Raw genomic sequence first — 16,811 nt, forward strand, 5'->3', positions numbered from 1 at the left:
ACTGTGGGACTTTGGAGACTCACTACTTTCCCTCCCTGGCCTCTGTTGGCCTGGTGAGACGAGGCACTCTAGGATCCTTTGCAGCTCTATAATTAAAATATTCACCTTAGTCTCACTCATCCTTGCTCCATGTCCAGCTTCCAGTGGCTTCTCTGTTTCTAGAGAACTCCTTACTCAGGCCTTGAGGTTGAGACCACCTCCCTCACCAGCCTTGATTCTCCCAGACCTGCCCTAGGAGCCCCTGCCTCCTGGTATTTGCCTGCATCACAATTTGCACTTCTCAGAGCCCTGCCCTTCCTTGAAGAACAAAGCCTTGCCAAATCCTGTGCAGCCTGCTGGCCTGCAGTAACCTCTGCTTCCCTCTAATTTGTGCATAACAATAGCTACCATTTAGTGACTGTTAACTTCAGGTCACAAAGCAAAAGTGCTCTCATTTAATCCCATGTCACCAGCAGCTGCATAAACCAACGTGTGGACACCACCCCATGGAGTTGTGTGGTGTGGTCACCCTATTTGATCCTCTCTGGCCTCTGAAGGATGTATTGATATCCCCATTTCACTCATAAGATAACTGAGGCTCAGAGAGGTCAAGTGAACTCACCCACGGTCACACATAGGTTTGTGGCAGAGCTAGGACTAGATCTCTACTCAGTTCACTCCACATCCATTGTTTTATCATTCTCACAGTGGTGTCTTCCTCAACAACTCCCACGTTCCAGCACTGGAGGGCAGGGAGGGGGTGTTTTGAGTTGAACCCACAGAGAGCACCCAGTAAATGTCTGGTGGTGGTGGTGTTGATCACAATGAGTTCAACCAGGGTTTATTATTCAATCAACAAGTTTTCCCAGAGTGTCTGGGAGCTCTGGAGGCAGGGACAGGCCGATTCTGTTCACCACTAAATTCCGGCATCTAGCAGTGCCTGACACATAGTACCTGCTCAATAAATGAAACTGAATTCATGATTCATTCAAATAATAAAACAATTAAGTAAATAATTGAGCTAACATCTGTGGAGTGCCTACCACAAGCCAGCTCGCAGAGAGTCTCCAGGAGAGTTGAGGAGAAATATAATACTGTCTACAAGGGCTACAGCGTGGAGTTTTACATCAAAAAAGCGTCTAATAAAGGCTAATGAGAACACCAAAGAAAGACGATCAGCAGCAAACCTAAACCTTCCTACCATGTCAGAGGCCATGCCAGCAGCTGTCATAATCACAGTTTGAATACACAGACTGCCAAAGCACACAAACCCGGATTTTCCATCTGCATCCATGGTTCTGCCTGTTTAGACTGCATCTGGATACTTCTGTTGCCTCTCCAGACTGGATAACCAGAATGTTGAGGGCTATAAGATAAAGAGTTGTGGAAACCAGTGACATTTGCTTGGAGAAGAAAAAAGAAGGTCATCTTTAACACCTGATGGGCTGCCCGTGGACAACAGCCCTGGCACCCCCTGAGGGAGCCCACTCTAGCTGGCTGGGCTGTGTGGAGATGGACCAGAGAAGAAGGGAGCCTGGTGGGCTGCCTCTCTGGGACCTGATGAGGCCTTACTCTCTACAGCATACACTCTACACACTTGCTCACACAACAAACGTTTATTAACCGTCATCCACGGCCTATTCCAGGCTAGGGAAATAAGGATGAATAAAACAAGCTTGCAACCTTAGAAAATGCTAGCCTGCTAGGGGACAGTCAGGAAAACCTCATCCTGTGGCCTTAGACTCCTTATTGTGCATCCCATAGGGTCCTGTCTCAGCCACTGCTGAAGGCCATTTTCTTCCGTGTATTCTGAAGGGGCCAGGCATATGGCAGATAATCAACAAGTACAGGCATCTCTGAAGAGGGGATCCTGGGATGGGAGCCCCAGCTGAATCAGTGCTCTATGGGGGCAAAGAGGGGCTGGGTCCCATGCATGGTCATTTGCATGTATCCTTCTGCCCCTTCAGATCTCCTCAAGTCCAGACAGGCCTTGACTATGTGTCTTTCAGCCCGTGTTTCCATGACCACTGGTTGATCTTCCCCGGCTATAGTGACATGTCAAAGAATGTCCTCCACTCCTAAATTGCATACTGGTTTTTATCTTCCATTCCCTCCAAGGCTCCTCAATCTTCAGTAACAGTTGTGGTTCAGCAACCAGTGTGGCGCTCTTGAGTGCTGTTCCAAAAGACGCTCACGCCGAGTAGAGCTCATCTGCTGCCCTATCCATTCACTGCACTGTTCAGTGCTGGAATTGACATACATACACTATTATTTTTTATTGTGAAACAATAATTATGCAGAAAAATGCACAAAACACATGTTCAGTGTAATAAGTATAAAATATAAAGCAAATATTTGTATAACCATCACCAGGTCAAGAGATAAAAGAATGTCAAACACCCTCAAAGACCCCTGTGTGCCCCGCCTAATCACAACCCCAACCCTCCCCTGTGGTCATAATGAAATTGACTTTTATGACAATTTCTATGCCTTTCATAGCTGTACCTCTTCTGCATGTGTGCTTAAACAGTCCAGTTTTGCCAGTTGTTAAACTTTTCACAAAAGAAATTATACTGTACGTATTCTTTTGTGTCTTTCACTCAACATTATGTTCATGCGAGTCATCCACTATTACAGTATTATTATCCAATATTACAGTTATAACAAGTCACTGTAGTTCATTCATTTCCACTGCAGGAATGTTGCACAATTTATTTGTATTCTCTAGTGTTGATGGGCACTTGGACTCTTCCTGGTGCTGTGTGGACATAGGTAAAAGTCTGGTTAGAGCAGATTCTGAGGAGTGGGGCTGCTGGGTTACAGGGTGTGTATATTTTCATCTTTACCAGACCACTTATGTACTTTTTAATTCTGAAAATGTTTCTCAGGGGAACAGTGCTTTAACACCGTAGCATTACTTGGGGTAGAGGAAATGAGGTATGCCTGCTCTTGCAGTTTGGCCCACCTTCTGTCCTCAGAACCTCGTCCCCTCCAGTCCAGCACCCTGTTCCCTCTGGCACCCATAGGCTGGGGCTCCTTGGCAGCAGACTCCTCTCTGGCCTCCCCACCTCAGTGATGCAGTTGGGTTGAGGTGGGAGGAGGCTGAGAATGAGGAAGTGGAAACCAAATACGAGGGCCACAGAGAAGTCCGGTGCACAAACCTCAATTTTTCAGCAGCACACTCAGTGGGAGAGGAACGTGCAAGCTGCCTGTGGAGCAGGCCTAGCAGGCACCAAGCCCACTGGTGTGAAGGTGTGCTACCGGACAAGCAGCCACTTTGCACTGGGCTCCTGTGCATAAGTCACTCCATGCAATCCTCACTCCACCTTGTGAGGTAGGTGTTGTCATCCCCATGTCACAGATGAAGACACTGAGGCACAGAGACATTGAGTGACTGGCAATACAATACAACAGTTAATAGTGTGGGCTCTGGAGCTGTTTAAATTGGGTTTAAAATGTGGCTTCCCTACTTACTGGTACAACCTTGGGCCAGTTACCTGACTTCCTTTAGCCTCAGTTTCCTCATCTGTAAAATAGAGCTAACTGACTCACAGGCTTGTTGAGAGAGTTAAAAGAGATAACGTGTAGAGGAGCTTGGCAGAGCACCTGGCACAAAGAAGGAATGAGCAGAACTATGAAATGGGAACTATGGAGTTCCAAGGTAGACAGGCAAGACTTGGGGGATGGGGGTCAGGCAGCTCATCTTGGCAAGCTGGGACCAGGCCATCAAGCTGAGGGAGCTGATCCAGTGCTGTGTGAGGACTTGGTCAGTGGAGTGCTGACCTGGTGGACGATGAAACGTGGGCATCCAGGCAGTCCTTCCCCCCAGCACCTTTGCCCAGAGCTCTCTACCTATCTGTGGCTGCTTCAAAGGGCAGTGATTTCTGACAGGGAGCAGCTAGATCCCTGCACATGTGGAAGCTTCAGCCCAGCTTCAGTGCTGGCCTCCGGAAACCGCGTTGGCAGGCGGCGGCAGTGGCAGCCAATGGGCAGCGAAGCCTGTTGCTAAGGTCACTGGTGAACCTTATTTGGCGACATCAGGCTGACCCTGCATTCACCTCTGAGAACCCTGGGAAACGCCAACCACAGATGTGAAATGAACGTCTCAAAACCACAACTGCATTTCCTTTGAGAAAAGATTTGGCTCTCCTCTCCAGCCTGCCTCTCTTGGGCTGGACGCCTTTTGTACAATAGCTTGCAACCTCAAGAGAGAAGAGCCTGGGCGGGGGAGTCTGCTACCAACCCGTCCTGGGCAGGCCTGGGCAGGGAGAGGGCAGGGGCTACTGCACAGGTGGCCCCAGGACCCAGCAAGGACCTCAAGGCTTCTATTCTCACCCTGGCAGCTGCCAACCCCTGCCCAGGCCTCCCCGCACACACCCTGAAGTGTTCCTGGCCCACTTCCTGCAGCTTTGGGAAGTGGCTGGTATGAGGAAGACCCGTGGCATGCAGGGAGGAAGTGCGCCTGCCGGGCCCTCACCATCTGCACTGGCCACGCTGCTTCAGTGCAGCCTACAGCTCAAACGGTCGGTGGTTTCAGTTTTTCACCTCCTTTTGGTGCATCTTCTAGCTTAACATTAAATAAGTAAAACTGTTGCCCCACCCCAGACAAACGTGGGAGGGAAGTTGTGCCGTCAATATTTCATAATAATCACACTTTCCTCATATTCATACAGCACCTTCGAGGCTGGGGACTGTGCTCACCTTTGCCATCTTTTGCATCCTCACAAGCCCAGCTAAAGTAATAATAGCCAGTGATGACTGAGCCCTCACCATGTGTCAGGAACGTGAATTAACTCACAGAATCCACTCTAATTGTTTCCATTTTACAGAAGAGAAAAATGGAGGCAAAGAGAGATTCAGTAATTGGCTCACGGTCACATAGCCCAGGAATGGCAAGGTTGGGATTTTATCCCAGACAGCCCATTTCCAAAGTCTGCCCTATTACCTCCTGTTACATTGCCTTTCAAGACACATGCACGAGAAGAAATCCCATTTACAGATGAGAAAGGGAGGCTGAGAAGACTAAATGGGTGGGGGGTGGGCCTGAAGTCAGGGCTGCTTCCCCTGTCCACATCTCCTCCCACAGCACCGTCTACTGGCATCCTTCATCTGCACCCCGCCCCACGTTTATCACTGTCATGCCCCTGCCAACCCCAGTTTGTCTCCTCCTGACTCACAGGCTAAAAGTGGCCTTCCTTTTCTGGGTAGCCCGGGTAGCCCAGGGAGCCAAGTGTCCCTGCCTGTCTGGAAAAGGCTATGTGAGCCCATCTGTCAGGTAAGGGGGGGCAAAGCCAGAGCCATGGAGCATGTGCCACAGGAGACCCCACACACACAACCCGCTTCCCCTTGCTAAGCCTGCCGTCCTCACATACCACCTGCACACCCTGGGACAGTCAGAGCATTCCACGGGCTGGGGTCCTGGGACTGCAGGCAGCAGAGCTGGGCGTCTGTCCACAGCATCCTCAACCAAAGGCGCTGTGAGGGGCTGGGGTGGGGTCTGGACACTGAGGAATGCCGGTGCAGATCCCTTGCTGGAATGCTGTCCTTCTCTTGGGCTCTTCAGGCCGCCCTCACTCACTGAATACATACTCTTTTGTGCACCTATCATATGTCAGGCACTATTCCAAGCACCGAGGACACAACAGTGACCAGGTTCTGGGCCCTGCAGAGTTTAGTTCCAGTGAGGGAGACAGACATGAGGCAAATAATCATACAGATACCTGAAAAACACGGGGTGCTATGAGAGGGTGCAACTTCAGGGTCCTAATCTAAGAAGGAGAGTGTGGGATTAGGGGTTAGGGCAGCCCTTTCCCGAGGAAGAGACATTTGAGGCATGTGGAGGAATGGAGGGATGGTGTGGAGTTAGGGGGGACAGTTCTTGGCCTCTATCCCACTGCCCTCCTCTCTCCCACATTCCAGTCCCTTCAGGAAATCTGCTTCCATGAAAGCTGCTCTGCTGGTTTTGTCCAAGTTGCCCCCAAGCAGTGCCTTTGCTGGCAGCTGCTTTTAGTGTTTGTGCCTGGGTGAGCACAAACTCCTGTGTGTGTGTGGCGGAGACCAGAGGGGAGGGGCGACTAGGGTTTTTGATCTTTGATCCTCAGCTAAACTCGAGCAGCTCCATTCTTCATCAAAGTCCCGAGTGGGCATGTGGGAGAGCCCTGGAAGGCCAAGGGGGTGAAGGCAGCTGGTGGGGCAAGAAGCCGCTGGTACGAAATGCTTACTTCTGAGAAACATTTTCAGAAGTAAACATTTTCAGATTGACTGAGAGCCAGGGCCCTTTCTAAAATACCTTTGAAAAGAGTTTTTCAACATAAAGCGTGAAGTTAGCTTTTCCTAGAGAGGAAACCCTTCCAGGGCTGACAGGAGGCTGGCCGGCCTTAGAGGAAGCTGGTGCAGCACTGCGGCCCTCCACGCAGGCGCCTCCCCAGCCTGCAGGCTGCCCGTGTAGCCCTGCATTGGTGCAGGCCAGGCTGCTTTTGGAACGCCCTCATTACCCTCACTAAACACGCTTCTCCCCACTCCTTCGCTTCTTTCTCCCTTGGGGACTCTCCCTGAGGAAAAGAAACCCCAGCACTTGGGGTTGCGAGGCTGTGATTTCCAGTTTCATTTTCCAGTTTCCATTTAGAAGCATCTGTGTCAGCTCTCCACTCCCCGTGCCGCAGGGCACGGAGCTGAGGGGCATGAGAAAAGTGTTGCAGCCAGCACCCTGCTCCCTGGGGCACTCAGAGGGTGGGGACTGGCCGAACCCTCCTTATCGGGGAGGTTGTTAAAATGCAGATTCCTGGTTCCCCAGTCTCTGAGGCAGTAGGTTTGGGCCCTTCAGTGATTCTGATGCAGCCTGTGGAGCCCACTACAGCAGTCACACCTCAGAGACCATCAAACAGCCAGAGAACAGCTGAGGCACAGCACGAGCCCTCACCAAGGCTCTTCCTACAAGCGCTTGTGAAATTTTGTTCAGCATCCCCTGCCCCTTCCCCGCCTGGTGTTGGATGCATTTCAAACGTCAGTTCTTTAAGACCTGTAGGAAGCCCAGGCTACGGTCTTCACACAAGCTCCTCTCTTCCCCACACTCCAAATTTCCCTTTAAGATGCTAATTTGTAATAGGCATTAATAGAAAAAAAACAAGAAAGAAAAATTCTATTGAGCCCTTAGGTCCCTTTGCTCTGTCCTTTGCTCCATTTATTTGTAATTTATAGCCTAACTCCAAAAAGGATTTAAGGGCATTTATATCTGTTTTTTTTTCTGTGTGTGTGTGTGTGTGTGTGTGTGTGTGTGAGACTGTGCGTGGGAGGGGTCTTCCAATGTACCCTTGCCCTGGTTTGACCTTGGAGGGGGCAGGTGGGCAGGTCCCCAAGCCTGGCAGATGTAGACCTTTCTTAATCTCTAGGGCAAATTTGTTCTTCAGTGTTTCTAATATCAGTTTTTGATCAATCATTAATCAAAGTTGCAATAAAAACATAATCTTTTCAGGACTGGGCTGTAAAGGTCCTTGCTGAAACCTTAAATAAACACTTCTGTGGAGACCTCAAAGCCAAGAGAGAAAGGTCTTGTGTCTGTGGCTGGATTTGGAGCCAAATGAAGGCACCATTCATCTCTAATCAGTGGGCACAGACATGAACTTCAGTCACCTGAGTGGCTGTGACCTCTTGCTTTACCGCTGGCTGCTGATGAAGCTGGCCATGCTCTGGCTCCTCGACCTGGTGGCAAAGCTGGGGAAGGAGGCTGTAGTTGGGCCCAAATGTGGAGGCATGGGGGCACCTCCAGAAGTATGACAGCTGTGGCGTGGCTCTGGGGCCTGGCCTGATGGCAGTGGAGACAGGGCAGCCCCCAGGGCCCACAGAGCCCACATAGCAGAGGGAGCCCCTCTCTCTGATAGCTTAGCTCATTCCTGCTGACCTACTGCTGTGCAGGGCAGGCTGGTGCCTGGGATGAAGGAGGAGGCCCACTTCTCATGGGAGGAAGAGAGGAAGCAGCTGCTCCTCCCCAAGACCTAGCAGGGATCAGAGGCTGTCGGACCCTCACTCCTTTCCAAGCTCCCTCACAGTGGAGATGGTGGATCTGCTCTTTGGGGCAGGAGGTCACAGGTTCCTGACAGGCTACAGAAGCCAGATCTAGGAGCTAGAATCAACAGGGATAATGCAAGCTCCAGCACCAGGTCCAGGAAGCAAGGACACCAAGGCAGGACACGGGAACCTCGGCAAAACACAGCCTGGACCAACAGACTTAGGGGTTTAATGGTCAGTAACCTTTGCAGGAGCCACAACAACGACTGCATCATCCAAAAGCCAACATGCTCATGTGGACATATCTAAGATGTGCAGTATCTGAGAAGGTGGGAGAGGCACTCATTCTTCTCTCCAACTCCTTCTGACATATTACTGGGCCTGCTCTGGTACCATGTTTTTGGACACATGGAAGAAATGGGCATTTTCAGAGAAGTGAAACCCTGGAGGTGCAGGGGACTGAAATCAGGTGTGAGAAATTGTTCAAAGGACTGATGTCCAGAACAGGGACAGACTTATTCTGGATGGCTCAAAGGGAGGAAGCAGCATCAATGGGAACAGTGGAGAGACAGACGTGAGGAGGAGACTTCCTATAGGTCCAGTGTGGTCTCTAAAGATAGATATATATATACACACACATATGTGTGTGTGTGTGTATATATAATTTTTTTTAAGAGCAAGAACAAGAAAGGAATGGAAAGATACACACTGAAAGTTTAACAGAGGCTATCTCCAGCTGGTAAGATTATGAATGATTTAAATTTTCTCCCCTAGTGCTTATCACTAGTTTCTAAAATGTCCATAATATACCCAAACTACTTTTTTTTTTTGTGAGAAAGATTAGCCCTGAGCTAACGTCCGTTGCCAATTCTCTTCTTTTTGCTGAGGAAGATTGGCCCTGGGCTAACATCTATGCCCATCTTCCTCTACTTTATATGGGATGCCACCACAGCATGGCTTGACAAACGGTGCGTCTCTCCAAGCCTGGGATCCGAATCTGCGAATCCCAGGCCGCCGAAGCTGAGCATGCGAACTTAACCGCTACGCCACTGGGCCAGCCCCCCAAATTACTTTTTTTTATCACAGTAAAATATACATAACATAAAATTTACCATTTTAACCATTTTTAAGTGTGCAATTCAATGGCATTAAGTACAGTCACATTGTTGTGCAGCCATCACTACCATCCAGCTCCAGAAATTTTCATCACCCTCAACATAAACTCCAAGTCCATTAAACTAATTCCCCATTACCCTCTACTGCCAGCCACTGGCAATCACCACTCTACTTTCTTTTCTTTTTTATAATTTTATTTATTTATTTTTTCCCCAAAGCCCCAGTAGATAGTTGTACGTCATAGCTGCACATCCTTCTAGTTGCTGTATGTGGGATACAGCCTCAGCATGGCCGGAGAAGCGGTGCGTCGGTGCACGCCCGGGATCCGAACCCGGGCTGCCAGTAGCGGAAGCGCGCGCACTTAACCGCTAAGCCATGGGGCCGGCCCACCACTCTACTTTCTGTCTCTATGAATTTGACTACTCCAGGTACCTTATATAAGTGGAGTCATACAATATTTGTCCTTTTGTGTCTGCCTTGTTTCACTTCTTAGCATAATGTTTTCGAGGTTCATCCATGTTGCAGCATGTGGCAGAATTTCATTCCCTTTTAAGCTGAATAATATTTCATTGTGAGTATATATTACATTTTGTTTATCCATTCATCTGTCAATGGACATTTACTTGGATTGTTACCTTTTGGCTATTGTGAATAATGCTGATATGAACATGGGTGTATAAATATCTCTTTGAGTCCTTGTTTTCAATTCTTGTGGGTATATACCCAGAATGGAAATTACTGGATCATATGGTAATTCTATGTTTAATTTTTTGAGGAAACTCCACACCATTTTCCACAGCGATGACACCATTTTACATTCCTTCAGCAAAGCACGAGGGTTCTAATTTCTCCACATTCTTGCCCACGCTTGTTATTTTCTATTTTTTTATAATAGCCATCTGAAAGGGTGTGAAGTGGTATCTCATTGTGGTTTTGATTTGCATTTCCCTAATCCAAACATCTTATTTTTTAATCCAATTCTGCCTGAATCAAATCCTTTGTCCTTTATTTCTTGATAATATGGACCTTTCTCCTTTTCTCTCCTTTTTTGTACTTATTCTTTACACTATGTATTTTTTAAATGATGGTAAAATACACATAACACATCAGTTATCATCTTAACCATTTGTAATGGTATAATTCAGTATTGTTAATTCGCGTTGTTGTGACCTAACCCAAATTAATTTTATAATGATAAAAAGAAACAAAAGGCTATTTAAAAAAGAAAGGGAAGCAGTGGATTCTCAGTCCCTGGAGATGTTCACACACTTTGGCTCAGTCTTGGCAGGGACTTGCATTCGTCTACTGAGCACCTCCAACGCGGTGGGCTCTGTGCCGGGCAGGGAGCTCTGAGGTGAGAGTGGTCTGGTCTCTGCCTTCAGGTTTCAACCTCTGTGGGGAGCAGTTATACCCAAAGCTGTTGTGGGCCCAGAGTGCCACCTTCTCATGTGGGTGCAGCATTGAGAAGCACCGATGAGGTGGCATGTGAGCTGAGCCTCGAGGGACGAGCAGAAGTTTGCAGGTGTACAGTGCACAAGGGCACTGGCCTGTGCTGTCGGGCTGCGGTAGCACATATCACAACTGCCATTACATAAGCATGTGTTAATAATTTATGTCTGTCTTCCCTACTCGATTATAAGCCTCATGAGAGCAGGGCCGGGGTCTTGTTCACCACTGAACCCCATCGTGCCTGGCACAGGCAGGTGTAAAATAAACACTTGCTGAATAAATGAGTGGTTGAGGAGGAGGAGGAGAGAGGACACATCTCCTTCCAGAATCTTGGCCGGGAGAGGCAGACAGCATGACTGTTCTCCACGGGGAAGGGGGTGGAGGGAAGCATTACACAGAAAATTGAGGCAGGAGTATGCCAAATGCTGCACCACAGAAAGAGAGAACTGAAGGGCATGATTGCTGGGTGGGGGCCCTGGAGAAAGGGGAGAGGCTGGGATGCAGACTCAGTAGAAGGAAAGGGGTCTCTCTTTTTATGAGACTCTGGTAGCCAATATGAAAAGGACAGAAAATACCAGTCGTTGGCAAAAATGTGAAGCAACTGGAACTCGCATATACTGCCAGAGAGAGTGTTCTTCCTGTTATTATTCCAGACTTCAGACAGCACTCTGGTTGCTGGTTCAGGCTACCATTTTGGCCAATCAAGGGAACCCCAGCATCCGCACTTGGACTATCAAACATGAAATGCTCTATGTCCAGGGCGATTTCCAAGATGGGCCTGAATCCACAGGATATGGCACAACCAAGAGCCCAGATTTGGCTCTGTGCTCACCAGCTTCCAAAATGTCAACTTTGCCCGCATGCTCCCTTGCCCCTCATCTCACGTCACAGAGTTGGCAGGACTTCAGTCAACAGAAGGTGGACCCTGCTCTTTTCAAAGAACACATGGGACAGGCACTGACGAGGTGTCCCCCCACTGAGCTCTGGGCACTGCGGTGAACTCCATCAGGGTGTTCACAGCCCCTGTGCCTCAGGGGCCTTTATGCATACCCAGTCAGGCACAAGCATCCTAGCCCCCTGTCGGTGGTCCAACTCCAGACTCACTGCACAGAACTGCTCGCCTACCAGACATGCGGCACATGTGCCAATACAGCGCCCACACAGGGCAGCTCTGCTTGACACCGGCACAGCTCAAGTCTGAGGGAAGGAAAATGCTGACTCTGTGTGTGGTCTGTATTTTTACTGCATCTTCCCTCTCAAGTTGGAGGATGTTGTCACTGAGTTACCAAATGCCACTTTCCTCACTGTCAGGGAGCACAGAGAAGTGCCCAGCAGTCCCTGGGATGAGGTTGCAGTCCAGAGGTGAGGATGAGATGACACAATGGGGACTCACTACGAGGCAGTCTGTAATCAGGAGCCATATTGTTTGTTCTCACTCTAAGTGCTGCAGGGGCTCAGAAGAGTGAGGGGGTCAAGCAGGGGTCGGGTGGCCAGGGAAGGTGCTGAAGCAGGGCCCCCAAGGTGGGGAGCAGAAGATAGAGGAGATCATTACAGGTGAGGGAAACAACAACTGGCACCTATATGCAAACCCACAGAATTCAAGAGCTGGCCAGGCCTGGACCCATGTGGGAGGGCCCACCGGCTGCTCTTTCACCCAGGAGAAAGGCCACAGACAGCAGGCCTCCCTCAGCCCCACACAGGTCCCCAGAACACATGCTCCACTGTCCTCAACCTGACCACAACCCCCACACGAGCTGTGTCCCATTCATGCTGGCCCAGAAACTGGGAAGTACCTGGCATGGGGCCCCTCCACTTTCTCCACATGATTGCCTGGGGCTCTGGGGGAACCAGCAAGGGGTCATTTTTGTGGTCAGGAAATGTCTGTGGCAGCTGTGGACACCAAAGGCCCTCCCTAGACCCTTCTGAAGTGGAGGCCACATTCCCAAAGATTCTCAACTGCCTCAACTCCAGTTCCATTCTCTTGCTTCTTCCTAGTAGGCTCATTTTGGTGTGAGAGGTGAAGGTTATCTTTCCCCACGTCCATGAGGCCCCCTCAGATCCCAAATACTCTAAGTTCAAGGGCAGGACATCGAGAAACAGAGCAGGAGATGCTAACTTGTGGTTTAGTTCAATGGTTTTCAACCTTGGCTGCACATTAGAACCACCTGAGGAGCTTCTTAAAAATACTCATGTCCAAATTCTTCAACAGGCACTTTGCAAAGAGGGGATCTAAATGGCTAATAAACACACGAAAAAGTGCTCAACTGTATTAGTCATCAGGGAAATGCAAATTAAAACCACATTGTGATACCATTACACACCCACCAGAATGGTTAACATGAAAATGACAGACAATACCAATTGTTGGCAAAGATGTGAAGTGACCAGAACTCTCACACATTGCTAGAGGGAGTGTAAATTGGTACAGCCACTTTGGAAAACTATTTGGCATAAGGTACCACAGCTGAACATACTCATATCCATACTTGCCCAGCAATTCCACTTCTAAGTACATACGCAACAGAAATGCATACAAATGTGCTCCAAGAGACACCACTAGAAAGCTCATAGCAGTAGTAGTCATAATAACCCCAGACTGCAAACAACAATCCAAGTACCCAAGTATCCATCAGCAGTAGAATGGATAGATAAATTGAGGAATATCCATATGGTAGAATACTCCACAGCAATGAGAATGAATGAACTAAAACAACTACAAGCAACAGCTTGGATGAATCTCACAAACACAATATAGTGTGGAAGAAGCCAGACACAAAAGAAATATATCCTGTATGATTCCATTTATATAATATAAAGCTTGAAAACAGGCAAAACTAATTTATACCATTAGAAGTGAGAATGGTGGTTACCTTTTGGGGCACCAAGAGATGCTCGTGTCGTTTCTTGACCTGGAAGGCTGGTCACCTGGGGTAAGTTCACTTTGTTAAAATTCACTGAGCTTTATACTTATGGTTTGCACTTTTTGTTTGTTTGTTTGTTTTTTGCATGTATGTTATCCTTCAATAAAGATTTAAATTTTTTTTTCAACTCAGATCAATTCAGTCAGTATCTCTGGGGTGAGAGTAAGGTCCAGGCATCAGTATTTTTTAACATCCTAGATGATTGTAATGTGCAGCCAGGATTGAGAGCCACTGGTTTAATTCCTTGGGAAAAGCAGATCCACTCAAAGGCCTCAAATGGTCTGATAAAAGGCACTTGCAGCTCGGTAGAGTGAGATACTGGGGTGGGAAGAGGTCCATCTTTGCTGATGTGAGCAAGCCTCCTGCAGAGGAAGTATTGCAGCATGCTGTTGTAATGTGTTTCTTCCCTGGCAGTGTCTGTTGAAAGTTGGTTGCATCAGTTTGTAATGGAAACAAGGTGGGCCCTAACCCCGCCCCAAGGAAGTGGCTCACTCAGCACAGCTGCTACAGGGCCATCTATCGAGAGGTGGCAGCTGGACTTCCCAGGGACTGCTACCCAGGCCAGACGCACTGTTGAGGCTCTGACACCCTGTGTGTGTGTGGGTGTAGGTCCCATTCAGGGTGTCTATGTTTGTGGGTAACAGCCAACTCTGGGTTCCAGATAATACCCAAACTCTCTGGCCTCTGGGTCCAGATTAGGAACTTGCAACATCTTGCTGAGGACCGCATCGGGCTTGGCTCCTTAAGTGCCTGAGCTGAGAATTTTCCTTCCTCTCCATGTGGTTAGTGGCAGCCACCCTAGCAATGGCCTACCTCCAGCATACTCTGATCAAACTACAGGCAGCTTAGACAGGACAACAAAGGACTCGGGCTTCCACACTACGCAGGTGTTCTGCCCACCTGGGCCCCATCCACAGTCCCAGAAGTTCATGGACCATGAACCTTGTGCTGTGGGAGGAGCTGTGCAGAGAGGCCTCAGAAGCTTCCCCCAGCCCTCCAGGGCCCTCCACCATGGAGCCCCAGGCTGGCTCTTCTGGCGGTGTCCCTGCATGTCTGCCTCCCAGCGTTGCATCTACAGAGCAAGAGTGAACAGGCAGGGGCCTGGGGCCGCTTGCACCTCTGCTGGGTGGGACGCTGAGGGGCCCTGCTGGGCTCACTTGGCCCAGGGACAACAGAGTGGCGTGGGCCGGAAGAGGACAAGCTAAACTGATAAACGCTACATCACTCAAGGGTAGCCACATCAAAGAAACAAACCTGTCTCCAACTGCCCCATCCCCACTCCCTAAATTAAAAAAAAATCTCTAGAGGTAAAAGAATCATTAATAAGAAAGCCAGGGTGTAAGAGTGTCTCTCCACAGAAGCGGCACCTCTCCACTACCCTGGCTTCAGTCTCCTCCCTGTGAGATGGGGGTGACGCCCCCAGGCCTTTTCTTCTTGCCCAGGAGGGCTGAGGTTCCACAGCTCTGCCAGAGCGGGCCACGGGAGGCCTAGGCCCTGAGGGCTGTGCCTCTGCTGCCCTGGCTGGGACCTCAGCCCCCATGTGCCACCTCACGTCCCTGTCTGTGAAATACTACAGTGGTGACCCCTGCCAGCCAGAGTGGCACTACCCTTTCCTGTTGTCTCCTTTTTTTTTTCCCCAAAGCCCCAGGAGATAGTTGTATGTCATAGTTGCACATCCTTCTAGTTGCTGCATGTGGGACGTGGCCTCAGCATGGCCAGAGAAGTGGTGGTCGGTGCGTGCCCGGGATCTGAACCCGGGCCACCAGTAGCGGAACGCGCGCACTTAACCACTAAGCCACGGGGCTGGCGCTCCTGTTGTCTTCTTTAAGAGGCATTTATGAAATGTTTCCCTTTTATGCTTCAGGAAATGGGTGGTCAGGAAGAGTTCTTGATTCTACTTTTTCCCTGAGGTACACGTGCTTCAAGTGGTGCACAAATTAAACAAAACTGAGGGCTGACTGGGAGGTAGGGTGAGGAGGCAAGAGAATCCAGGGAGTGCTCCAGCAGGAGAGTCTGCAGTGCAAGCTGATCTCGAGGTGGCTGCAGGACAACTGGGCTCCGAGCACTCCTTAGGGTGTGAGGTGTGACTGGGGGCAAGGCTGTGGCCTCTCTGGGCTCCAGTATATTCTCATCCCAGTGGACAGAAGAGCACATGGTACTCCTCAGAGCAAAAGCATCAAAGAAGCTGCTGATCTGGAAGCACAGAGACCTGGCAGGTCTACCTGAGGGACTCCTAACGTCACATCTGGGGGAATCCAGACATGGCCTTGATGTCCCCCAACCATCCACTTTACCTTAAGACCCAGGAAGGATCTGCTATCCCGGAAAGTATTTAATCCTTTTCTGAAACTGTTGATATTTTCCAGTCTGTTACATAATTTCTGAAAGTCATAATAAATTCCCTATCCTGATTTCCTTTTATTTACATGCTTATTTTCCTTCTCAAAACACTCCAATAAGTAATATTTCCCTGTATGGAGAAGTCATTAATCCAATACCTTCTGGTATGTATACAGTTAAAAGTAAGGAAGTGAATTTTAAAAAGCCACTGAGTAGCCCAGAGATGTCCCAAAGCTCATACACAGGACTCCTAGGAGGATCTCTCAGGGCTCCCTCAGGGACTATTCTTGTTTTAGATGCAAACCAGAAGAAGTTTCTGAATGGTCAGAGTCCCAGTAGGAAACACATGCACACTCCACAGGTAACAGAGGAGAGCTTAAGGAAGGACTGTTCACAAGGGGGTGAGCAGGATGAAGGGAAACAATAAGGGCAGGAGAAGCATCCTGGAGCCAGCAACAGTGGGAGCTGTCACCACGGGCTGAAGGTAGAAGGAAAAGGGAGTGGTTATAGAGCAAGAGAGAGCTGTACGAATTGTAGCTTTAGGGTGAAGAACACACACCCTGCTGACCTAAGGCCTGGCAAAGGAGAGAGCTGGGGAGATGAAGCATCCCAAAGCACCGCAACATTACTCTCTAATCTCCTGCAGGGGTCTTCGGTTGGCCAAACCCAACTGGAAGCATGAGGACAAGGAGGCTGGTTGATGCAAATCACAAAGGTCAAATGGTGGGAGGTGTGGGGAAGGGTGGCAAATGGGTAGGGGCAGGGTGGGGTCGGGGGGATGCCCTGCACAGTCGTCCGGTTTAGCCATTTAAAAGGAGGAAATCAGAAGTTAACGTGCTGTAATGTGGCACCCTTACCACAAATAAATGTGACAAGAGGCAGCCAGAGACAGAGATGGCCATGAAAAAACGTTTAGGGAATTTTAGCACAGTGGTCCTGGTGCCCATCACGGAGAGACAGCTCTACTTAGCTTAGTAATTCCAAGGTAAACATGTATGTTCA

At 49.2% G+C, this 16,811-nt stretch overlaps 1 protein-coding gene across 1 annotated transcript in view; it reads right to left on the minus strand.

The window, feature by feature from the left end:
* Positions 1-866: 866 nt before the first annotated feature.
* Positions 867-16,811, minus strand: part of LOC147917271 (uncharacterized) — a 60,218-nt gene continuing 44,273 nt past the window's right edge. The window contains exon 4 of the mRNA XM_087429828.1: positions 867-2,224. Within this exon, the coding sequence (XP_087285954.1) occupies positions 2,219-2,224 (6 nt within the window). The 3' untranslated portion in view covers positions 867-2,218. The remainder of the gene's footprint in view (positions 2,225-16,811) is intronic.

Source organism: Ceratotherium simum, chromosome 4 (genome assembly GCF_057802395.1).
Source record: "Ceratotherium simum simum isolate JZ-2026a chromosome 4, ASM5780239v1, whole genome shotgun sequence".
NCBI classification, from domain to species: domain Eukaryota; kingdom Metazoa; phylum Chordata; class Mammalia; order Perissodactyla; family Rhinocerotidae; genus Ceratotherium; species Ceratotherium simum.